Source organism: Drosophila suzukii, chromosome 3, assembly GCF_043229965.1.
Source record: "Drosophila suzukii chromosome 3, CBGP_Dsuzu_IsoJpt1.0, whole genome shotgun sequence".
Classification (NCBI taxonomy): Eukaryota; Metazoa; Arthropoda; class Insecta; order Diptera; family Drosophilidae; genus Drosophila; species Drosophila suzukii.
In genome coordinates, this window is record NC_092082.1 from 85,698,916 (window position 1) to 85,722,794 (window position 23,879).

General features: G+C 40.9%; 5 protein-coding genes across 11 annotated transcripts; all 5 read right to left on the reverse strand.

Annotated features, from left to right (window-relative positions):
• Nucleotides 1-296: 296 nt before the first annotated feature.
• LOC108007196 (aminopeptidase N) lies at nt 297-4,285 on the reverse strand. The gene is made up of 7 exons (XM_036818271.3): nt 4,173-4,285; nt 3,033-3,537; nt 2,815-2,970; nt 1,894-2,751; nt 1,283-1,832; nt 712-1,232; nt 297-627 (listed from the first exon to the last, which is right to left on the reverse strand). The coding sequence occupies exons 2-7, from the start codon at nt 3,494-3,496 to the stop codon at nt 399-401; spliced, it is 2,778 nt and encodes a 925-aa protein (XP_036674166.3). The 5' UTR covers nt 3,497-3,537; nt 4,173-4,285; the 3' UTR covers nt 297-398.
• Nucleotides 4,286-4,717: 432 nt separating this feature from the next.
• On the reverse strand, nt 4,718-8,521 carry LOC108007235 (aminopeptidase N). The gene is made up of 7 exons (XM_017070872.4): nt 8,263-8,521; nt 7,426-7,891; nt 7,206-7,361; nt 6,256-7,113; nt 5,646-6,192; nt 5,066-5,586; nt 4,718-5,003 (listed from the first exon to the last, which is right to left on the reverse strand). The coding sequence occupies exons 1-7, from the start codon at nt 8,414-8,416 to the stop codon at nt 4,775-4,777; spliced, it is 2,931 nt and encodes a 976-aa protein (XP_016926361.4). The 5' UTR covers nt 8,417-8,521; the 3' UTR covers nt 4,718-4,774.
• Nucleotides 8,522-8,553: 32 nt separating this feature from the next.
• Nucleotides 8,554-11,986, reverse strand: LOC108007234 (aminopeptidase Ey). Its single transcript, XM_065866099.2, is given in 7 exon segments — nt 8,554-8,876; nt 8,933-9,453; nt 9,508-10,057; nt 10,118-10,975; nt 11,036-11,191; nt 11,247-11,738; nt 11,970-11,986. Coding segments are annotated over 6 exon segments (2,784 nt in total). The 5' UTR covers nt 11,717-11,738; nt 11,970-11,986; the 3' UTR covers nt 8,554-8,647.
• Nucleotides 11,987-12,422: 436 nt separating this feature from the next.
• Nucleotides 12,423-16,530, reverse strand: LOC108007195 (aminopeptidase Ey). Of its 3 annotated transcripts, none has more exons than XM_065866094.2 (7): nt 16,432-16,530; nt 15,113-15,596; nt 14,897-15,052; nt 13,978-14,835; nt 13,368-13,917; nt 12,790-13,310; nt 12,423-12,734 (listed from the first exon to the last, which is right to left on the reverse strand). In XM_065866094.2, the coding sequence occupies exons 1-7, from the start codon at nt 16,457-16,459 to the stop codon at nt 12,506-12,508; spliced, it is 2,826 nt and encodes a 941-aa protein (XP_065722166.2). In that variant the 5' UTR covers nt 16,460-16,530; the 3' UTR covers nt 12,423-12,505. The 3 variants fall into 3 exon arrangements, with proteins under 3 accessions (XP_065722166.2, XP_065722167.2, XP_036674160.3); XM_065866095.2 differs by lacking the exon at nt 16,432-16,530 and adding an exon at nt 16,236-16,255; XM_036818265.3 differs by lacking the exon at nt 16,432-16,530 and adding an exon at nt 15,768-16,143.
• A 266-nt stretch (nt 16,531-16,796) lies between these two features.
• On the reverse strand, nt 16,797-22,964 carry LOC108020074 (aminopeptidase Ey). 5 transcript variants are annotated; one of them, XM_036818266.3, is made up of 8 exons: nt 22,831-22,964; nt 20,067-20,544; nt 19,850-20,005; nt 18,875-19,732; nt 18,262-18,811; nt 18,099-18,110; nt 17,215-17,735; nt 16,797-17,157 (listed from the first exon to the last, which is right to left on the reverse strand). In XM_036818266.3, the coding sequence occupies exons 2-8, from the start codon at nt 20,534-20,536 to the stop codon at nt 16,929-16,931; spliced, it is 2,796 nt and encodes a 931-aa protein (XP_036674161.3). In that variant the 5' UTR covers nt 20,537-20,544; nt 22,831-22,964; the 3' UTR covers nt 16,797-16,928. The 5 variants fall into 5 exon arrangements, with proteins under 5 accessions (XP_036674161.3, XP_036674162.3, XP_070852802.1 ...); XM_036818267.3 differs by lacking the exon at nt 22,831-22,964 and adding an exon at nt 20,922-21,052; XM_070996701.1 differs by lacking the exon at nt 22,831-22,964 and adding an exon at nt 20,954-20,971.
• Between the last annotated feature and the right edge of the window lie 915 nt (nt 22,965-23,879).

Below are 23,879 nucleotides of genomic sequence, written 5' to 3' on the forward strand. Positions count from 1 at the left end.
TAGTGATATTAACATTTACAAAGCAAAGATTTGTGTACATTGTAATGTGTAAAGTTTACATTTAACAATTAAAAATAACATTAACACTGATCAACATAAGGAACCGATTCAGCAGTTCAATGCGACACATAAATTTGATTACAAAGCGGCTTTGTTGAAGTGTGGACCGCTTGATTCCAATTATATTTATGTTTATTATTGATTAGCATTATAGAACATGCTTAACTAAATATACGAAATATACAACATACACATAATCATTGAAGTCTAAATGGGAGAAAGTACCATGAATGGTCTATTATAAGTTTGTAAAAATGTAATCAATTTTTATTTTGCAAAAATTTTTTTTTTAAATAATGGACAAATAATTTTAGTTTTTAATTTATTAACAATGTTAACTATAGGAACTTTTGGAGGGCACTAGTGAACTTCTCATAGTTTCGCTCCTTCCATTGCACGTTGGTCAAAATTATCTCCAATGATTGATTTGTTGCCTGTTCTATGTCCTTGAGCTGCTCCTTAGACTTGCTGATAAAGGTTTTAAACTCATGGTAGTCTTTCCGGGTGAAGATTTGATCGGAAAGCGGCGGCAGAAGTTCAGCCATATACTCATATTGAGGATGGTAGCTGAAGACAAATTATTAATTAAGGGAATAAAATATATGTCATTAATTTTTTTTAATAACTACACTAGCAAGTAATTAAACTTACAACTTGGAAATTGAGACCACGTTGTCCATTAGGTACTTCTTGGCCAACAGAAAGCCGATCTTATTGGAGGCAATTGACTGGAAGACCGAGGCTGAATCCTGCTTCCGAATTTCTCCCTTTGGGTCAAAGTTTATCTCCAAATACCGCTGCAGCTGCCACACCTCCAGCGAACAAGCTAGAGAATCCATTATGGTCTCCTTTTCGTTCGCCACGTTCGCCTTCTGATACCGCGTCCATAGGAACTCCCAATCCTCGTCACTACCACGTTTAATAGAAGTGCAGTACACAACGCTACGGAAGCTGATCGGCACTGGATTATTCTCGTCGGGATTAACATCCGATCGCCATTTTCGGAAGTAGGACAGCGACTGGGATTCGCAATCGGAAATCTGGTACGTGCAGGCCCAGTTCGCCACCATCGACCTCAGAAGGATCTGATCTGGGTGTTGGATCGACAAATCTGTATCATTAATGCCATTCAGATGCTCATATATCGGGGTGATCAGCTTCTTTATGTAGCCCTGGGGATATAATTAATCAGTAAGGGAATATTTCCTTTTTTGAAAATTACCTTTAACGACCGAAAGTTCGGCATCTGTCGGAAGATGACATTAATAGACCTTAGATTATCAAAGGCCGCTTTCCAGGGAAGAAGCTCCCGCTCCCTGTGCAAATAACTAATTACTTGTAGTGCGACATCGTACTGCTGCTCTCCCGTCCAAGCGAAATACAAGACATCGTCTATCAGCTGAGCCCTATTGACCACATGGATGGTCTGGTACTCATCGCTGTTCAAAGTCTCGATCAGAAGCTTCCAGTTCTGAGCATCGTAGTTGACCTTATAAGGGGCCGACAGCTGGTTGTTAAAAATCACCCACTGATCGGGTCCAGGCAGATCCTTGATCGTTCTTGGCAGACTGTCGCCAGTCTCGTTGCACTCCATCCATGCCTTGGGTGACGTGTTGTTGAAGTCCTTTTCCTCCTGGGTCGTGTAGCTCAGTGGCACCCACCAGCACCCATCCCGATGTTCCCTGGATATATTGGTATTAAGAAGGTAGCGCTCCTGGGTGAGTTCAGCTGTCCTTGCCGTGTAGTCACGGGTCACATTGATCACGGGATATCTAAAAGTTGTACATTTTTACAGTTGATTCGCAAAGCGTTCGTATTCATGTTTAAGCATACCCCGTTTGCAGAGTCCACGAGTCCATGATGGTCTTAATGGTATAGTCTTTTGGCAGAGCACCAGTTTTATGGGCAGCTTCAGTAAGTGATTCCCAAAGATTTTCCTGTTCCGCGTTCTTATAAGCATACTTTTCTAGATAGGATTTCAGACCGGTCCGGAATGACTCCTCCCCCAGGAACAAGTGCATCATGCGCACCACTGAGGATCCCTTCTCGTACGAGATCTCATCGAAGCTCTCAGAAATCTGCGATACCACTTCTATGGGTCTCGAAATGGGATGACTACTTTCCAGGGAGTCCTTTTGGAAAATGGTTAGCATGTTTGACACCGACTGGAACTGCATGGAACGCCATTCCGGATGGACGTTTTCCATGCCCAAACTTGCCACATAAGTGGCGAATCCCTCGTTGAGCCAGATATCAGTCCACCAATTCATTGTGACCAGATTTCCGAACCACTGATGAGCCAACTCATGAGCAACTGTATTCGCCAGATCCTGTTTGTCTCCCTGCGAGGAATACTCTGCGGAGTAAAGAAGAGCACCCTCCGTGTAGGTGACCAGACCCCAATTCTCCATGGCACCCGAACTAAAGTCGGGCACTGCGATCTGATCGACCTTCGGAAGCGGAAACTTTATGCCGAAAAGCTCCTCATAGTATTGGAGAACTTTCGGTCCAAACTCCGCGGCATAATCACACTGATCGATGGCATTCGGCCTTGCCCAAGTGCGGAAGAGGGTGCCACTCGGTAAAGTTGATGGCTTGAAGGAGAAATCGTTTACGGTATATGCCACTAGGTAGGTGGACATTGGTAGTGACTCCTCGAATTCGGTCCATACGTAATCGGGAAGCGATTCACTGCAAAAAAATGAGAAATTTAAGTTGTGATTCTGATTAAATAAATTATAAATTATCATTTACTGTGGCTTGGTTTCCTTCACTGGCATGTTGCTGAGACCCGTGAACTTTTTGTGATAGCCCAAGGTGATCACAAAGGGTGCCTTATAGCCAGGTTCATCGAAGCAGGGAAATGCCAATCGAGCCGAGGCCGGCTCAAATTGGGTAATGGAGATCCATCTGGAAGAATATTAGAAAGTCGAATACGTCTCTCTAAGATACCTTCCCAACCCGTTTCTCACCGCGTCTTATTGGCCACAGGATCCACGTAAGAACTTCGGTAGTATCCCGCCAGTTGTTCTTGTAACTTGGCTGAGAAGGGCAAATTCAACTCGTAGATATGGCCTGGCAAAAGTTCTTGACAGGTGTTGAGGATATAAAAGTCGTGGGTGGGGTTTACTTCTGTAGAGGTTATGCAGTTCTCAGGACTCCCTTCGTCGCTTATTTGGCGAAGAGTGATCTGCGACTCATCGATGGTCAGATCCTTCGAGTGGAGCGTTATGTTTTTGGTATTTTGCAGGGCTTCGATTTGTATTTTTACAGTCCCATTAAAGCGAAGATCTTCAACGTTTTCCATTATTGTCAAGATCCGCAAGTCGTACTTTTGGGGTCGAAGCGCCGTGGGTAGTCGGAAGTAGTCATAGCTGGAATTAGCTCTTGCTAAACTCAGGCTAAGTGCCACACATAATAACAAGAGCCATTCCATGGTCGATTTTTATGTTAGTATAATATAATTTTTAATTTAAGCTGCAATTAAGAGATCCAAGTAAATAATCGTTGTACATTTCAAGCTACTATCTGCTTTCATGATTAGCAAAAGACAGGAATATATTACAATAACATTATCTTTACAAACTTGTTTTCCCATGGATGCGGGCAACAAACTCATATGGCAAAAAAAATGTTTATTGGCAAGGTATTACTATTAGTATTAGTATGGGCACCGGCAAACAACTCATTGATGTTTTCTTATCACTACAAACGAAAAAATCATGTCAAATTGCGAAATTCTTATCAAAAAATAAATCCGTTCAATTCTATGGTAATTAAAAAAAATCTGAATTACTGAGAATTAATTAAACCAACTAAGTATAAAGGTCACAGTCCGATTAGATTAATCATTTTTTCCTCAATAATTACATTTGTAAATGAAAACTGCGACAATAGTAAAAATACTAAAGTGTAGTATGAAATGTAACTAATATAAGTGCTGCTACTACCTTCTCATGTTACTACATTTACCAAAATCACATTTTGTCAAAAACACACGCTGGATTCTTTAATCTGGTATTATATTAGTCTGGCAAAATAATTATTTTGTGTGCCATATGGTTTTTTGTTAGATTTTAGTACAATGAGCTCTAGCACGGGTTTTAACTTACACCTCTAATCACAACGGAGAGCAAAGACCGAATGCTGCAAATTCGACGATGAAACAGAATAAAAATGATTTTGAGCACGTAAGTTTCAGAGAGTAAAAACTAATAGAGAACAACTCAATGGCTTGTGATTATTTTTATTAGCACAAAATCGCTCCGTGACAAGGTCTATGAAATGATAAAAGAGCACACATTACTTATGCATAACCTATAATCCACTCATTTGTAAGGTGTTATGTAGTCAAGTAATATAAAAACAGGAACACTCAAAAGGGAAATTATTAATGGACGTGATATGATTTTCTTTCTATGAATTTCCATTTTATTCTTTTCCATCAATTGACTATTTAATACTAACTTTAGAATTTTATTTTTATTATGTTCCGCTCCCTTAATCTTCCTTTCTAAACTCGCTATTGGGTCGGTGAAACAGATTTTATATCTCGAGATGATTATACAGACGTCTTCGATTCTGACCTACATATATAAATGATTAACACATTTTAATGAAGTTCAGCTTTCTTTTCTTTTAGATTTTGGGCAATTTTATTTTGTTAGCCGTAAGAATATCTTTATAAATTCTTGCGATTGCCTGGTCTGAATGTTTACAGAAGTGGTTTGATGGCTCGGGTGAATTGGTCATAATTTCGCTCCTTCCATTGCACATTGGTCAGCATTACCTCCAGTGTCCGTTGAATCGCCTCCTCCGAACCCTTAAAAGACCTTTTCGAGTTGATTACAAATTCTTTGAACTCGTTGTAGTCTTTTCGATTAAAGACCTGTTTTTCAAGGGGTTCTAGAAGACGAGTCAAACTTCTGGTAAGTTGATGATAGCTAAAATACAAATATTACCATCATCTTAAAATGTTATAAACTAACAAGTTTACTATACTTACAAATTGTTTATAAACTCCACATTGTCCATAAAATACTTTTTGGCCAGCAGGAAGCCAATTTCGGTCTTTGCCACCGCCTGGAAGGCCCACTTGGAGTCCTGCTTGCGAATTTCCTCCTTGGGGTCAAAGATCAGCTCCAAATACCGCTGGAGCAGCCACACTTCCCTCGAACAACCCAAAGCCGTCAAAATGGTTCGCTTTTCGGCTGCCACATTTGAATTCTTGTAACGCGTCCACAGAAACTCCCATTCCTCATCGGATCCAAGCCTTATCAAGGTGCAATAAACAGTGTTTCGCACATTAATCGGAACTGGGTTCTTCCCATCGGGATTTGCCTCCGATCTCCAGTTGTGGTAGTAGGCCAAGGCCTGGGGCACACAATCTGCCACCTGGTACTGACACGCCCAATCGACCACCATCGACTTCAGGAGGATCTGATCTTGCTGTTGAATTGAACTAAATGTGTCGTTAATGCCCTTCACGTGTTCGTATATAGGTGTAATTAGCTGTTTCACATAACTCTGAAAATAAGAGGTTTCAATATATCTCCGAATCTTTAATAAATTCTTAGGAAGCTTACCCTGAAAAACTGAAAGTTTGGTGTCTGCCGTACAATGCGGTTCAGTAACTTTAGATTCTCGAAAGCCGATTTCCAAGGGAGAAGCTCTCGCTCTCGGTGCAAATAATTGATCAATCGCAAGGCGATCTCGTAGTCCTGCTCCCCTGTCCAACCGAAGTACAGGACATCGTCTATAAGCTGGGCCCTATTGATAACAGGAATGCTTTGGAACTGTTCGCTGTTTAAGGTTTCGATAAGTAGCTTCCAGTTTTGCGCATCGTAGTTGACCTTATAAGGCGATGATAAAAGATTGTTGAAGATCACCCATTGATCGGGCCCTGGTAGGTCATGGATTGTCTTGGTTTGACTCTCGCCAGTCTTGCTGCACTCCATCCAAGCTTTGGGTGCCGTATTGTTAAAATCCTTCTTCTCCTGAGTGGTATAGCTAAGTGGCACCCACCAACATCCATTTCCGGCTCTAGATTTGTCGGTATTTAGAAGGTAGCGGTCTTGACTGAGTTTCGCAGTCTTTGTTGTGTAGTCCCGGGTTACGTTTACCAAGGGATATCTATAAGGTGGTTTGTAAAAGAAAATACATAATATTTCGGTTCCTTGAGATATTTAAACTTACCCGGTTTGGAGAGTCCAGGAGTCCATGATGGTTTTAATGTCATAGTCCTTTGGCAAAGAACCAGTTTTGTGAGCTGCTTGAGTAAGTGACTCCCATAGATTATCCTGCTCCGCGTTCTTATAAGCATACCTTTCTAGATACGATTTTAGACCGGTCCGGAATGACTCCTCCCCCAGAAACAAGTGCATCATTCGCAGAACTGATGATCCTTTCTCGTACGATATCTCATCGAAGCTCTCAGAAATCTGGGAAACCATTTCAATGGGTCTTGAAATGGGATGGCTGCTCTCCAAGGAGTCTTTTCGAAATATGGCTAGCAAGTTGGACAATGATTCTAGTTCCATTGAACGCCACTCCGGATGGATGTATTCCACGCACAATGTAGCCACATAGGTGGCCACACCTTCTTTAAGCCAGAGATCGGTCCACCACTTCATGGTCACCAGATTTCCGAACCACTGGTGGGCCAACTCATGAGCTACTGTGTTAGAAAGTTCCTGTTTATCCTTTAATGAGGAAAATTCATTGGAGTACAGAAGTGCAGTTTCTCTGTAAGTAACTAAGCCCCAGTTTTCCATTGCACCAATGTTAAAGTCGGGCACGGCGAACTGATCGACCTTTGGGAGCGGAAACTTAATGCCGAACAATTCCTCATAGTATTTGAGAACTTTCGGTCCAAACTCTGATGCATAATCACACTGATCGATGGCATTCGGCCTTGCCCAAGTACGGAAAAGAGCACCATTTGGCAGGGTGGAAGGTTTGTGGGAGAAATCGTTCACGGAATATGCCACCAAGTAGGTGGAGATCGGCAATGACTCCTGGAATTCCGTCCATAAGTAATCAGGAATAGACTCACTGCAAGAAATAAAAAGACAGATTAATATATGTTGATCCTCATATATAGTAAAATAGAAATATATAGTAAAATAAACAGTAAAAAAATGTACTGTGGCTTAGTTTCCTTCACGGGCATGTTGCTGAGACCCGTAAACTTCTTGTGATATCCCAAGGTTATCACAAAAGGTGCCTTATAGCCAGGTTCATCGAAGCAAGGGAAAGCCAATCGAGCCGAAGCTGGTTCAAAATGTGTAATGGAGATCCATCTGCAAGAAAAGCACAGTATCAGAGAGAATAAGAAAACCCATATTATATTGTCATATTATCCACCTCGTCTCGTTGGCCGCAGAATCAAAGTAGGAACTTCTGTAATATCCCTCTAATTGGTCATTTAGTTTGGCCGAAAAGGGCAAATTCAACTCATACACATGGCCAGCTAAAAGTTCTTGGCAGGTGTTGAGAATATAAAAGTCGTGGGTTGGATTAACCACCGTTGAAATTACGCAGTTATCCTTTTTCTCTTCTCCGCCAATTTGACGAAGAGTTATGTGAGACTCATCGATGGTCAGATCCTTCGAATGCAAAGTTATGTTGTTGGTGTTCTCCAGTGCCTTAATCAGAATTTTCGCAGTTCCGCCAAAGCGAAAATCCTCCGGATTTTCCAGCTGCGTCAAGATGCGCAAGTCATACTTTAGGGGTCGAAGAGCTGACGGCAGTCGATAATAATTATAGCTGGAATTGGCCGTCGCTAACCATAAGCCAGTTAGAAATAAGTGGCACCACTTCATGTTCCTTTCTGTTAGTAAACAGTTTTTAGCCCTTTAAACTAGTATAAGTTGAAAGTTCTTTTATTTCGCTATGTTCTTAATTCACAATGAGAAATATTACGTTTTGGAAATAATCTAAATACGACCCACTTATACATATATACATACATCAATCAGTAGAATAACCCGATCAATACCCAGTAAAGAGAAATACGTTTAATAATATCTTTGTATTAGTAACACGTCACATAACATTTATTTTCATTCAACAGCGTGTTTTAATTTAATAATATTTAATGCAACATTGTTGTCCAGTTTTGTGATTTACTTGTTTTTTTGTTATCTTAAGATGCGATTAAAAATAGGACTTAAACACACTTGGAGTAAAAATTATTTGTACCTCTGAACACGACGGAATCTAAAGTCCGAATGATGCCTTTATGAAGATCGGGTTGATCATATAGTAACAATAACGCGCTCACACGTTCTTTTAAAAGAGAGATAGAGAGATTTAGTCTTTCTCTCAGAGTGTTATTGTCTATGTTTGGGCTCATAGAAACGACCTGCCTTCGATAAAATATGGCATGTGCTCTTTTACATTTTGGTTCTCATTTTGTAAGTGAATAGTGAAAATATGGTTATATATTTCCATTCAAAAATAAAATTATATAATTTATAATCTGTTCATATATTACTAGGGTATTAGGTGGTTTATTTGAAAATTTTTAAATGTTTATAATTTTTTCTGTTGACTTTAGAGTTTTTAAACAAAGTAACTGAATTGTCTATAAATGATGCTGGATGTAGAGGGACAACTGTTGATAGTTTCGTTCCATCCATTGCACATTGGTCAGCATTGTCTCCAAACTCTGCTTAATCGCCTGATCAACAACTTTCAGGGACTCTCTCGAATCGTAAACAAATTTCCTAAACTCATTTAAGTCACTCGCCGTAGTAACTTGCTCTGAAAGAGGTGGCAAAAGTCGAGACATGCTCCTTGTCTGGGGATGATAGCTAAAAGTTATGATACTTAGTCGGGTTTAAAAACAAAAAAAATTTTTTTAGCTTACTATTTGATGATAAAGTCCACATTGTTAATCAAATACTTCTTTGCCAGGAGGAAGCCCACTTCATTAGATGCTACTGCTTGGAAGCTCAGCGAAGAATCTTGTGTACGAATGGCTACTTTGGGATCAAAAGCCGCCTCCAGGTAACTCTGCAATATCCAAACTTCTCTTGAGCAGCCAAGGGTAGTCAAAATGGTCTGCTTTTCTGATCCCACATTTGAGTTCTTGTACCGCGACCAGAGGAAATCCCAATCCTCATCAGTACCGTATTTTATTGCAGCGCAGTACACAGTGCTGCGAAAGTTGATCGGAATCGGGTTGTTTTTGTCGGGATTAGGCTCGGATCGCCACCTACGGAAGTAGGACTGCGCCCGGGGTATGCAATCGGACACCTGGTACTGGCACGCCCAATCGACAACCATCGTTTTTAAAAGGATCTGGTCCTCCTGCAGGATCGAGCTAAATGTGTCGTTCATGCCGTTTAGGTGTTCGTAGATTGGAATTAAGAGCTTTTTCATATAGCGCTGAAAATTGAGGATTTATAATCAAGGGTCGTCCTGAAGAGAATATGCACCTACTTTAAAGAATAAAAAGTTGGGAGTTTGTCGAAGTATGCGATTCAGCAACTTTAGATTGTTGAAGGCCGATCTCCAAGGAAGAAGATCCCGCTCCCTTTCAAGGTAGTTGATCATCTGCAGTGCGGTCTTGTAGTCCTGCTCTCCTGTCCAAGCAAAGTACAAGACATCGTCTATAAGCTGGGCCCTATTTATAACGTGAATGCTCTGGAACTCCTCGCTGTTCAAAGTCTTGATCAGAAGTCTCCAATTCTGAGCATCGTAATTCACTTTGTAAGGTGTCGACAGCTGGTTGTTAAAGATCACCCACTGATCGGGTCCAGGCAGATCCTGGATGGTCTGGGGAACGCTTTCGCCAGTCCTGCTGCACTCCATCCAGGCCTTGGGCGCAGTGTTACTAAAGTCCTTTTTATTTTGGGTCGTGTAGCTCAGTGGGATCCACCAGCATTCACCGTGCTCGGATCTTGATATAGCTGTATTCCGGAGGTATCGTTCTTGACTGAGCCTAGCGGTTTTTGCCGTATAATCGCGGGTTACATTGACCAAGGGATAGCTGAGAGAAAACCAGATGTATTTAATGCTAATTGGTTTGAGGATCATAGTAAAGACCTACCCAGTTTGCAGCGTCCAAGAGTCCATTATTGTCTTGATGTCGTAGTTATTCGACAATGCTCCATTTTTATGTGCAGCTTGAGTGAGGGACTCCCAAAGATTATCCTGTTCGGCATTTTTGTACGCAAATAACTGTAGATACGATTTTAGTCCAGATCGGAAGGCATCTTCTCCCAGAAACAAGTGCATCATACGCAACACACAAGATCCCTTCTGGTACGAGATCTCATCGAAGCTTTCAGTAATCTGCGACACCATTTGAATGGGCCTTGATATTGGGTGACTGTTCACTAAAGCATCCAGTCGAAAAGTGGTCATTAGAGAGGATAAAGCACTTCTGTCCTTTGAATGCCAATCGGGATGGATGTTCTCCACACCCAAGCTGCCCACGTAAGTGGCGAATCCCTCGTTGAGCCAGAGATCAGTCCACCACTTCATTGTGACCAGATTGCCAAACCACTGGTGAGCCAACTCATGGGCCACTACGTAGGCCAACATCTGTTGGTCCGCCAGAGAGGAATGACCTGGAGAGAAAAGGAGTCTGGACTCCCTAAAGGTCACCAGACCCCAGTTCTCCATGGCATTGTAACTCAAATCGGGCACTGCAAACTGATCGATCTTCGGAAGCGGAAATTTAATGTTGAAGAACTCATCGTAGTACTGCAGAACTTTGGGTCCAAATTCAGCCGCAAAATCGCACTGATCAATGGCATTAGAACGGGCCCAGGTCCGAAATTGGACGCTATTTGGTAATGTTGATGGCTTGTTGGAGAAATCATTTACAGAGTATGCAACCAGGTAGGTAGACATCGGCACCGACTCCTGGAACTCCGTCCAAATGTAATCCAGAAGGTACTCACTGTGAGGAGGGATTATGGGCAATTATTAATAAATAAATAATAAAGAAAGTATAACTTACTGTGGCTTAGTTTCCTTCACTGGCATATTGCTCAGACCCGTGTAATTTTTGTGATAGCCCAATGTGATTATAAAGGGTGCCTTATGTCAAGGCTCATCGAAGCAGGGGAAAGCCAAACGTGCCGAAGCCGGTGCGAATTGGGTAATAGATATCCATCTGCAAATCATAATAAAAAGAAGATAATATGTATATTCCCATACTTGGTCCCTACCTCGTTTCATTGGCCACAGGATCCAAGTAGGAACTACGGTAATACCCCTCAAGTTGTCGGTTTAGCTCAGCTGAGAAGGGTAAGTTCAGTTCATAGACATGGCCAGCCAATAACTCCTGGCAGGTGTTAAGGATATAGAAGTCATGGGTGGGATTCGTCGATGTGGAGGTCACGCAGTTGTCCGAATTCCCTTCACCTTTAACTTGACGAAGAGTGATCTCCGACTCATTGATGGTGAGATTCTTTGAGTGCAATGTGATGTTACTGGTGTTTTCTAAAACTTCTACTAGAATTTTTGAAGTTCCATTAAACCGAAGATCCTCCGGATTTTCCAGTCTGGTCAGAATACTCAAGTAATACTTTTGGGGTCGTAAAGATGTCGGAAGGCGATAGTAGTTATAGCTGGACTCTGATTTAGCCATGGCTACGCCCAGCCAAAGGCCAACCACAAAAAATGAGAACCATTCCATTCCCGAATCGCGAATTCCGAATCTATGAATGAGATTATATGTACATTTTCCAATAAATGCAAATGGTGCAACTTTTAGTATTAGTAAACGCTTCATTTTCACTGTTGTTTAATATTTAGTTCTCATTACGTAAAATGCCTTGTATATATAAATTACTCTTATCAAATAACAAGACCACTATACTTATATAATCGAAAACAATCAGTGAATGAAATAATTAAGGGGTGAGAGTCTATTATTTATATGACAAAACTTTTTAAACAACTCTCATTATTTTTTAATTTATAAAATTATATATTTACAACTATTATGAGTTTTTAAAATCAGTACTTGTCCGACTACACCTCTGAACGCAACGGAGACGAAGACCGAATGCGATTAGTTTATAGATCAAGAAGAAAATAATATAAGTAAGGAGACGGTTTCGGAGCGCCCTGCTTAAAAGAAGAAAGAGAAATTACCTCAGAGAATTGAGAGTTTCTTGCAGTATATAAATTAAAAGCCGGCGTGTACTCTCTCTTTTACTCTTTGGCTTGTTTTACAGTTTACGATTTTAAAGCTTTTTATATAAAACGGATACCTACAACAGTTCTTTTTGAAATGTTGACTTTTAAACCAAAATTCTTACTTTGATGAGGATGAAGATCTTACTGAAATTAAAAAGTCCCAGGGCTTATATTGACAATGTATATCTTAAACTCCGAAGTAAACTTTTTGATCTACGCATATAATACTATAGAACGTTGTTTATTTAAAAAGGGTTTTCAGAGGAAAAGGTGACTGAACAATCTATAAGTGCTGCTGAATGGAGCGGGAAAACTGGTGATAGTTTCGTTCCATCCACTGCACATTGGTCAGCATTATCTCCAAACTTTGCTGAATCGTCTGACTAAGGCCCTTCAGGTACTGTCGAGAATTGTTAACGAAAGCTCTGAACCCATTCAGGTCACTCTTCGTAATAACTTGCTCCGAAAGTTGCGAGAAAAATCGAGACATGCTTCTTGTCTGGGGATAATAGCTGAAAGACAATTTCTTCGTAATACCACTATGTTTTCAATAATAGCTGAACTTACTATTTGTGGATAAGATCCACATTATCTATTAGGTACTTCTTGGCCAACAGGACTCCGACTTCCCGCGAGGCTACTGCTTGGAAGGAAAGCGAGGAATCCTGCTTGCGAATGCCTCCTTTGGGATTAAAGGCCCTCTCCAGATAACGCTGCAATATCCAAACTTCTCTCGAGCAACCAAGAGTACCCAAAATGACCTGCTTTTCGGTTCCCACATTTGAATTTTTGTACCGCGACCAGAGGAAATCCCAATCCTCATCAGTACCATATTTTATTGCAGCGCAGTACACAGAGCTTCGAAAGTTGATCGGAATCGGGTTGTTTTCGTCGGGATTAGGCTCAGATCGCCACCTACTGAAATAGGACTGTGCCCGGGGTACACAGTCGGACACCTGGTACTGGCACGCCCATTCGACCACCATGGTCTTCAACAGGATCTGATCCTGATGCTGGATCGAACTGAATGTGTCGTTTATACCGTTTAGGTGTTCGTAAATTGGTGTGAAGAGCTTTTTCATGTAGCGCTAAAAATTTTGGGGTTTTATAAGAGTTGGGTTTCTAAAATAAGAGTTTACACCTACTTTAAAGAAACCAAAGTTGGGAGTTTGTCGTAGAATGCGATTGAGCAACTTGAGATTGTTGAAGGCTGATGTCCAGGGAAGAAGATCCCGCTCTCTTTGCAGATAGTCGGTCACCTGCAGTGCGGTCTCGTAGTCCTGCTCCCCTGTCCAAGCTAAGTACAGGACATCGTCTATGAGCTGGGCCCTATTGATAACGTGAATGCTCTGGAACTCCTCGCTGTTTAAAGTCTGTATCAAAAGTTTCCAATTCTGAGCATCGTAGTTCACTTTGTAAGGTGTCGACAGCTGGTTGTTAAAGATCACCCACTGATCGGGTCCAGGCAGATCCTGGATGGTCTTGGGAATACTTTCGCCAGACCTGCTGCACTCCATCCAGGCCTTGGGCGCAGTGTTACTGAAGTCCTTCTCATTCTGTGTTGTGTAGCTCAGTGGTATCCACCAACATCCAACACACTGGGCTCGGGATATCTCGGTATTCCGTAAATAACGTTCCTGGCCAAGCTTAGCGGTTCCTGTCTTATAATCACGGGTTACATTGACGATGGGATAACTGAGAAAAAATAATATAAAGTTATGGTTAAGGTTAAAAATTAACTATTTCAAGACCCACCCGGTTTGCAAAGTCCACGAGTCCATAATTGTCTTGATTTCGTAGTTTTTGGGCAATGCTCCATTTTTATGTGCAGCTTCAGTAAGCGACTCCCAAAGATTATCCTGTTCGGCATTTTTGTACGCATATAACTGTAGGTACGATTTTAGTCCAGATCGGAAGGCATCTTCGCCCATAAACAAATGCATCATACGCAGCACTGAAGAACCCTTCTGGTACGAGATTGCATCAAAGCTCTCCTCTATCTCCGTTACCATTTTAATGGGCCTTGATATTGGGTGACTGGTAACTAAAGAGTCCAGACGGAAGGTGGCCATCATAGTGGTTAATGAACCTCTGTCTTTTGTATTCCATTCCGGGTGGATGTCCTCCACACCCAAGCTGGCCACATAAGTGGCGAATCCCTCGTTAAGCCACAGATCAGTCCACCATTTCATTGTGACTAGATTTCCGAACCATTGGTGGGCCAACTCATGAGCTATTACATTCGCAAGGTCCTGTTTGTCTGCCAAAGAAGAGTGGGTTTTCGAGAAGAGAAGTGTGGACTCTCTATATTTCACCAGGCCCCAGTTCTCCATGGCGCCAGCACTGAAATCGGGAACTGCCATCTGATCGATTTTGGGGAGAGGGAACTTGATGCCAAAGAACTGTTCATAGTATTGGAGTACTTTGGGTCCAAACTCTGCGGCGAAGTCACATTGGTCGATGGCATTGGGCCTGGCCCAGGTGCGGAAAAGGGCGCCATTTGGAAGAGTAGAAGGCTTGTTGACAAAATCGTTAACGGAATATGCCACCAGGTATGTGGACATTGGCACTGACTCTTCGAAATGGCTCCATATGTAGTCGGTAAGGGATTCACTGCAATAAAGAAGGTTATTTTAAACTCTATTATATATATCCGAAAGAAAGAAAAACGTACTGTGGCTTGGTTTCCTTCACGGGCATATTGCTAAGGCCTGTGAATTTCTTGTGATAGCCCAATGTGACCACGAAGGATGCCTTGTAAGCAGGCTCATCAAAGCAGGGAAAGGCCTTTCGAGCCGAAGCTGGTTCAAATTGGGTGGCAGACAACCAACTGAAACGAGATAATAGAAGTTAGTGCGATTTAGTTTGAACTTGTAGAAGGAGAACCCACCGCGTAACGTTGGTCTCGGGATCTTTATAAGAACTACGGTAGTAGCCAATAAGTTGCCGACTTAAATCGGCCGAGAAGGGCACGCTCAGTTTGTAAACATTTCCAGCCAAGAGTTCCTCACAGGTGTTAAGGATATAGAAGTCGTGGATGGGATTGATCGATGTGGAGGTCACACAGTTATCCTTATTTCCATCTTCGCTAATTTTGCGAAGAGTTATCTTGGACTCATCAATGGTAAGATTCTTCGAGTGCAACGTTATGTTCCTGGTATTTTCCAGGGCTTCAATTACGATTTTCACAGTCCCGGTAAATCGAAGCTCCTCTGGATTTTCCAGCAGTGTCAGGATACGCAAGTAATACTTTTGGGGCTTTAAAGCAGTCGGCAAACGATAGTAATTATAACCGGATACCGAGTTGGCCGTGGAAGAACATAAACCCAGGCCAATTGCCAGCACAAAGAATAGAAACCACTTCATAACAAAATCTGTAGGAAAGAATAGGTAACATTTATAGTTCAACCATAACGAATTGCACCATTTACAGCAAACTTGGTTGAAACCCACATTAAACTTCTTAAGTTTTTGTTTATATGAACAATAAATGATATTATAAACCAAAATCAAACCACTAGAAAGGGTATTTTCATTTTGTTTACCTTGCGTTAGCAAAAACATTGTTTATTCATGTGGCTAATCGAAACATCATTATCATAAACTTAAATCGGCTGAACTCGTGAACTTAAGCTTGAACCGAATCGTTACAGTTAATCAGAAGTTAAGAGTTAATTGATTGATTTAAATGTAAACAAATAATGTTTTTTATGTCACTGATGTAAGTACATTTAATTGTAGCACAGACTTTTGTTGTATTTATTGTTCTAATTAACAATAATAATGTGTTACAGTAAACTGTGATAATGGAAAATTGTCGAGGCAGTGTAAAAAATGTAGGTCAAAGTTCAAAAAATTGCGACAGGCGAGTATAACGTGATTTCTTTAAATGATTTTGTATCACTTCAGGTTTTTGGTATTACGTTAAGAACATGTTTTATATGAATTGGTACTACTTTGCGATTTCGCAACTTTTTGTTTATTTAGAAGAAAAAAACAAACAACAAACAAACCGAGAGCAACAAGCGGCACTACTAAACTCACCAGAGGACGGTGACCGAATGCGGCTATTTGACGATCGAAAAGAGTGTACAATTTCTGGAGAGCACTGTTTTTAGAGAAACCGTAAAGCAAAACAAACATGGAAAACTGAGAGATTGGCTTTGCCACAGAGAATAAGAATCAACTACAATACAAAACAGGGCTTACCCGGCGTATGCGTAATCTGTAGTCCCATAGCTCACAGTGTTTTTAATTAAAAGTTATATTTAAGTGTTGTAAAATATGTAGACAAATATGTAAAACAGATAATATTCTTTTATAATTACTATCCGTAAATTCAGAGTTTTTTTTAAATGCTTACTTGGTTGAATCATTAAATCGGAATAAAATTAGTTCTGGCTATCATCAAATTAAAATTCACTTGTATGCATATGAGAAAATCGGAAAATCAATTTCACCATAACGAACTTTTCTTAAATAAATGCTAATTTTCTCCATGACAACCTTTTTATTTTAGGTTTGAGTTAACTCCATGTGCTTTGAAAAGGTAAGTTTGAAATGAAAACTCTTCCTTCTTGAGATACACGAATAATACTAGAGTATTAAATAGTTTATTTAAGAGATTTTAAACATTCATAATATTCCTGCTGAAATCAAGAGAATCTTTCCTTAATGAGCTGATGAGAGGCTGGACTGGGTAAAGTCTAAAGGAGCTGTTGGATGGAGCGGGACATCTGGTGATAGTTTCGCTCCTTCCACTGCACATTGGTGAGCATTATCTCCAGGGTCTGTTGGATGGCCTGCTCCAAGCCCTTGAGGGACTGGCGAGAGTTGTTGACGAAGTCCTTGAACTCATTGAAGTCGGTCAGTGTGATGACCTGCTCGGAAAGCGGTGACAGAAGACGTGACATGTCCTTCGTAAGCGGATGGTAGCTGAAAAAGAGTTATCTCTCACTAAGAATTCCATTCGCCATAAGTTCCCAAACTTACAACTTGTAGATAAAGTCAACGTTGTCCATGAAATACTTCTTTGCCAGCAGAAAGCCCACCTCGTTGAAGGCAACCGCCTGGAAAGCCCACATCGAGTCCTGCTTGCGAATAGCCTCCTTGGGGTCAAAGGTCAGCTCCAGGTAACGCTGCAGCAGCCACACCTCCCTCGAACAACCCAATGCCGTCAGAATGGTCCTCTTTTCGGCAGCCACATTGGATTTCTTGTAACGCGTCCACAGGAACTCCCAATCAGCATCGGATCCATGCTTTATCGAGGTGCAGTAAACAGTGCTGCGCACGTTAATTGGAACCGGGTTCTTCTCATCGGGATTAGCCTCCGATCTCCAATTGCGGTAGTAGGCCAAGGCCTGGGGCACACAGTCTTCCACCTGGTACTGACACGCCCAATTTACCACCATCGTCTTTAACAGGACCTGATCCTGCTGCTGAATCGAGCTGAAGGTATCGTTGATGCCATTCAAGTGCCCATAGATCGGGGAGATCAGCTTCTTCATGTAGCGCTGGATCGAACGGAGAGATATGATAAGTAAGTAATAATATCAACTAGTAAAAGACACTGAAATTTAACTTGATAAGCCCGGCACTAGTCTTATTTTAAAATTTTAAAACTTCTCATAACATCTTGAAAATATTATCTTATTCAAAGTGTACAAAAATGATCATCTAATTTAAAGGAAAGTTCATTTTCAGGTATTAATTAATGATTTTTTGAGTTTTCTTTTTTTTATAGAATTGATTTTCCCTAAATTCCAACAGTAGGTACCCTATTTCAAGAGTTCTTCCTAACTAGTGCCGGCTATCTTAAAGTCGAAACAACCGACCACATAATTCTTACTTATTTTTTACGTCACTCTCAGACTTACGACAAAGAACAACTTTTCGTTGGTCAGCCATAGCAAGTTTAGTGAGGGATGTTAGGTGTGAGCAATTTTGAAAGGTTTGTTTCGGAATACAAATGAGAATGAGATTATACCAAGAAGCAAAATGTAGAAAGTCTTTTAAATACATGCAATCTCTAGGACCTACCTTGAAGAACTCGAAGTCGGGGGTCTGACGGACAATGCGTCCCACTCGCTTCAGGTTCTCAAAGGCCGACTTCCAGGGCAAATACTCCCGTTCCCGCTGCAGATACTCAATCAATCTCATTGCAATCTCGTAGTCCTGTTCCCCGGTCCAGGCCAAGTACAAAGCATCATCGATCAGCTGAGCCCGGTTGATCACATGGATGCGTTCAAAGTCGCCATTTGTCAGAGTCTCGATCAGCAGTTTCCAGTTATGAGCATCATAGTTGACCTTATACAATGTCGACAGTTGGGTGTTGAAGATCACCCATTGATCGGCTCCTGGAAGATCCTTAATGGTCTTGGGCAGACTCTCGCCGTTCTTGCCGCACTCCATCCAAGCCTTGGGCGCAGTGTTATTGAAGTCCTGTACCGACTGGGTGGTATAACTCAATGGAACCCACCAACAGCCACCGCGATGAGCTCGGGATATCTGGGTATTCAGAAGATAGCGCTCCTGGTTGAGTTTGGCAGTCTTGGCAGAGTAATCTCGGGTCACATTAATCACGGGGTAACTTGAGAAGTTAAGTTAAATATATAGTAATAATGTTGAATACTTAATGTTGTGGAAAACCTACCCGGTTTGAAGAGTCCACGAGTCCATGATGCTCTTGATATCATAGCTCTTTGGTAAGGCCCTATACTTGTGGGCAGCCTGGGTTAGCGATGCCCAAAGATTATCCTGCTCGGCATTTTTATAGGAGTACTGCTGCAGATAGGACTGAAGACCAGAGCGGAAGGATTCCTCACCCAGGAACAAGTGCATCATGCGCAGCACCGTTGATCCCTTTTGGTAGGAGATTTGATCGAAACTCTCGGAAATCTCCGACACCATTTGAATGGGTCTCGAGATAGGATGGCTGCTCTCCAGGGCATCCCGTCGGAAAATGGTCAGTAAGTTGGACAGCGACTCCTGTTCCATTGAACGCCACTCCGGATTGATGTTCTCCACACCCAAACTGGCCACATAAGTGGCGAATCCCTCGTTGAGCCAGAGATCTGTCCACCACTTCATGGTCACTAGATTTCCGAACCACTGATGAGCCAACTCATGGGCCACCACACTGGCTACCCTTTGCTTATCCGCCAGCGATGAATGGGCTGCCGAGTAGAGGAGAGCGATCTCCCTGTAGGTCACCAGACCCCAGTTCTCCATGGCACCGGCACTGAAATCGGGCACTGCGATCTGATCGATCTTGGGAAGCGGGAACTTGATGCCAAAGAACTGCTCGTAGTACTGGAGCACTTTGGGTCCAAACTCTGCCGCATAGTCGCACTGATCGATGGCATTGGGCCTGGCCCAAGTCCGGAAAAGAGCGCTATTCGGCAGGGTGGAGGGTTTGTGGGAGAAATCGTTGACGGAATAGGCAATCAGGTAGGTGGACATTGGCACGGATTCCTGGAACTCGCACCATATGTAGTCGGCAAGGGTTTCACTGAAAAGAAATAAGGTCATTGTGTAACTAATGGAAGTTCTTGAGGGTCTTTGATAGGTAAACATTTTCTAAAAACTAATGTATGCACAATACTTTATCATATCATAAACATCTTACTGTGGCTTGGTTTCCTTGACGGGCATATTGCTAAGACCCGTGAATTTCTTATGATATCCTAAGGTAACCACAAAAGGAGCCTTAAAATCGGGCTCATCGAAGCAAGGGAAGGCCAATCGAGCCGATGCAGGTTCAAACTGAGTAACTGAGATCCATCTAAAACAAGATATTATTATCAATTCAATATTCTATCAGTCTGAAAAGTATTAAGACCCACTTTGTAACATTGGCCACGGGATCCTTATAGGAGCTGCGGTAGTAACCCTCCAGTTGTCGGTTCAGATCGGCGGTGAAAGGCATATATAGTTCGTAGACATTGCCCGCCAAAAGTTCCTGACAGGTGTTTAGGATATAGAAGTCGTGGATGGGATTCACCAAAGTGGAGGCCACACAGTTATCCTTCTCTCCCTCTCCGCTAATCTGGCGAAGAGTTATCTGGGACTCATCGATGGTCAGGTTCTTCGAGTGCAACGTAATGTTCCTGGTGTTTTCCAGAGCTTCAATTAGGATCTTAACAGAACCCGAAAAGCGGAGGTCCTCCGGGTTTTCCAGCAGCGTCAGGACTCGTAGATGGTATTTCTGGGGGCGCAACGAAGTCGGCAGACGATAGTAATTATAGCTGGAATCGGAGTCGGCCGTGGCCAATCCCAGGCCAAGGGCCACCACGAACAGCAGAAACCACTTCATGACCAAATCTGTGGAAAAAAACATGGAAAAACATTTGTTAGCGGCGCGTTCAAGCAGAGCAAGCCAAAGCAATTAACTAAATCACTTTGGCAAATCATAACAGAAAATAATGCTTTAATATAAATAAGCTACCATATTATTTATACATATTTTCTGATATGATTCCCAAGCCTATTATTAGGTTCTTCACTAATTGCAATAATTAAATCAATGCAAATATGAATACAATTTATTCAAATCGTATTTCACTTGTTTTGCAGCTAAACTTTCTCTCACCCACTCAATAATTAACAATTTATTTTTGTAAAACAAAATAACAATTATAAAGACAACAATGAGCGGGTGCGATGGTCGACTGATGTCTACTGTATAAATCAAACCGCACTTTTTGCTCTTTATGCGTTTTCGCTGATTTACTTCAAATTAATGCAAATTGTTTTATTTATTATGTTTTCTTTGCCAGTGTTTATTTTGGCTCGTTATGCCGCGCACGTATTAAGGTCTGGGCCAATGAAACCCGATTGAGACTCTCCTCACAATCAGCATTATGCGCCGGCTACCTGATGTAGTTAAGTATACAGGGTACCAGGGGTACTACGAATTATCGAAATATTTTTAGTTGATCAGCTGATGTAGAGACTGAACATTGTTCCGTTGTTTTCGTAATGGACTTTATAGTAACTTTTCTGCAAGCTTTAAAGCCCTAACATTCATATTTTAAATTTAAATGCCTAAGACAATACCTCATTAAATATTAAGTACTTGAACAAAGAAAAAAAAGGTTAGAACCTTTAAGTTCATTTTAAAACCTACACTAGAGGTCTGTAAATAATGGGGTTGACACTAATGTTAGCTAATAATAGCTAAAAGCAATTTTCCCAGGCCATCAGTTTGGTTGTCAAACCTAATTTATATTCTGTTTCAAGCTCAACTATTTTATTTATATTTCTATTTTAAGTGCTTTAGTACTTTAAGTACTACTCATCGTAGCTCTTTAAAAAAAAGCTTTATAAAACAGCAAAATGTAGACATCACGTAAGTTTTAAATGAGTTTGGAAAATCCTAGATCAAGCCCTACCAAGAAATCCCAGGGAAATAAAAAAGGAAACCTGCATACATTTTTTCTTATACTGGATAAACCAGATTGCAATCCCCTGCTAGTTTATCTCTTTCTATGCCTCTCTTGGTTTCATTCTTAATTATGCAAAAGTTGTTCTTTTTGATTCGGCTTTCTTGGTTACTTGGATGCATATAAATAAATGTAAATGGGGCCAATGAACTCCTACGATTAGCATTTATATATGTTTGTAGATATGATAACCGAATATTAATTGGTCTTAACGTAGATGAGAAAAGATAAAAGAGAAATGAAAGAAATTGTCATCAAAACTTAACAAAATGTATCTAATTAGTTTGAGATTTCTTATCAATTAATTTAAGATCACTGCCATAATATTTATGATGATTATTGACTCCAGGAAATTCTCAAAAATATGTAAATAAATTTCCTTATTGAAAGGCAATAAAAGTGTCCCCTGGAAATTGAGTTAAACGCACTTAATAACTTGTTATGATTTCCCACAAATGTCAGGAACGTGCTGCTGTGACATTGACTTATCAATTGAACCCTTTAAAACGAAAGTTCTGTTAACATTTACAATTGCGGTCAAGGTACTAGCACTGAAACCTGTATTTTGAGGAAATATGAATTTATAATTTTTTTTTTTTTAAAAGAGAATGTAATATGGAGATTTAGTACTTGAGTAAATGTTTGGTAATATATAATATTCATAATTGTTATGCCATTACTTTGATGCCTCTGTAATTTTTTAAGTTTTAGTTTTATTCTTTTTATCACAGATTCAAAAGAAGGGAATATTTAATTTGTATTTTTACAGAATTTATTGTAATTTTTGAAAGCTTTTATTTTGATTGTTTTTATCACAGATTAAAAAAAGGGCATGAGCTTATATTTCTTACAGAATGTTACTTGTTTCTCCAAGTGCTAATTTGTCTTTATATAAACATTTGGAGTTAGAAGTTTTGCCGTAATTTTAATTCGTTGTACCAAGTGATAATTTATGGTGCAGAGCTCAGCACTTGAAACTTGTTTTCTCTTAATTTTGGTTATGTTATTTTTTTGTAGTTGTGTTCTTAACACACTTGTATCACTTTATTCTTTTTTTGTATGTGCGTTGTGACTGTCTCGTGATTTCGGGGTTATTTTGAAGAATCTTATTCTTTTCAAGTTGCACTCTCGAGGTGCTTGACACACAAAGATTCTGAAGACCAACCGTTTCTAGAGCCAGAAAAGCAGGAAAAACACTGAGGACGACTAGGAGGAGCGAATGCGACCTGTTCGACGGTCGACGCGAATCTAAAGTTTTCTGAGCGCGGCGCTTTTATCTTATAGCCCGTGGTTACACCGCTCACCCATACAGATGAAGGAAAAACCGGAGAGCCGTGAAACGTCGACGGCTTAGAGATTGAATCGCTGCTTTGGCGTCGGCGCAGAGAACCCGAGATTCTTTATTTTCTTTTTTTTTTGTTTATCATAGAGCATATGTAGTAAAAAGGGAGGTACGACAACAACAAAAAATAGCAAATGTATGACCCACACGAAAAACACTGCGGGAGATTGCAATGAAATAATGGCAGGGCTTACCCGGCGTATGCGCAATTTTGATTCACATTGCACACACACACATCGCGAAGAGATGTCACTACGTGTTTTTGACCTTAATTGCGCTGATTAACCCATTTCTTTCTATTTCGTATGCCAAAGGCACTTCAGCCACTCGACCCTAGAGTTCACCCAACCACCCACCACCCACTTGGCCCCCTCGTTTTGGGCAACCCCCCACGGCGGAAGCACCGCAGATAAGAATGCTTGAAAAGTGGCAAAAACAAACCATAACAAACCAACTGCAGACAGACAGGCACAGCATGAAGGCTCTCAGGAGGGGGCTTTAGGGGGTTAACCCTTTAAGCAGTGCACGATTTCTTAAATAACTATAATTTCAAGTCCTAGATATAATAGGTTTCTCCCTTCATTTCATACAGATAGATTTTAACCTTCTTCTTTCTGGGCTTTCTTTCCTTTTCACGGATTATTCTCTTAAAGTTATTGAAGTTTACCTTAAAAAATTTTTAAAAAGTATCAAATAGGTTTTTTATAGCTTTTCGTAAGTAAACTTAATTTAAAAATCATTACTTAAGGGGTTAAATTCTGTATCTCGAAAGTATTTTTGTGGCAGGGCCCTGCCTTTGGATTATTGCCACAAACCGCGTTTGGCTCAGATCCACATTTTTTTCGGATTAATGTTCACAATGTTTTAAGGAA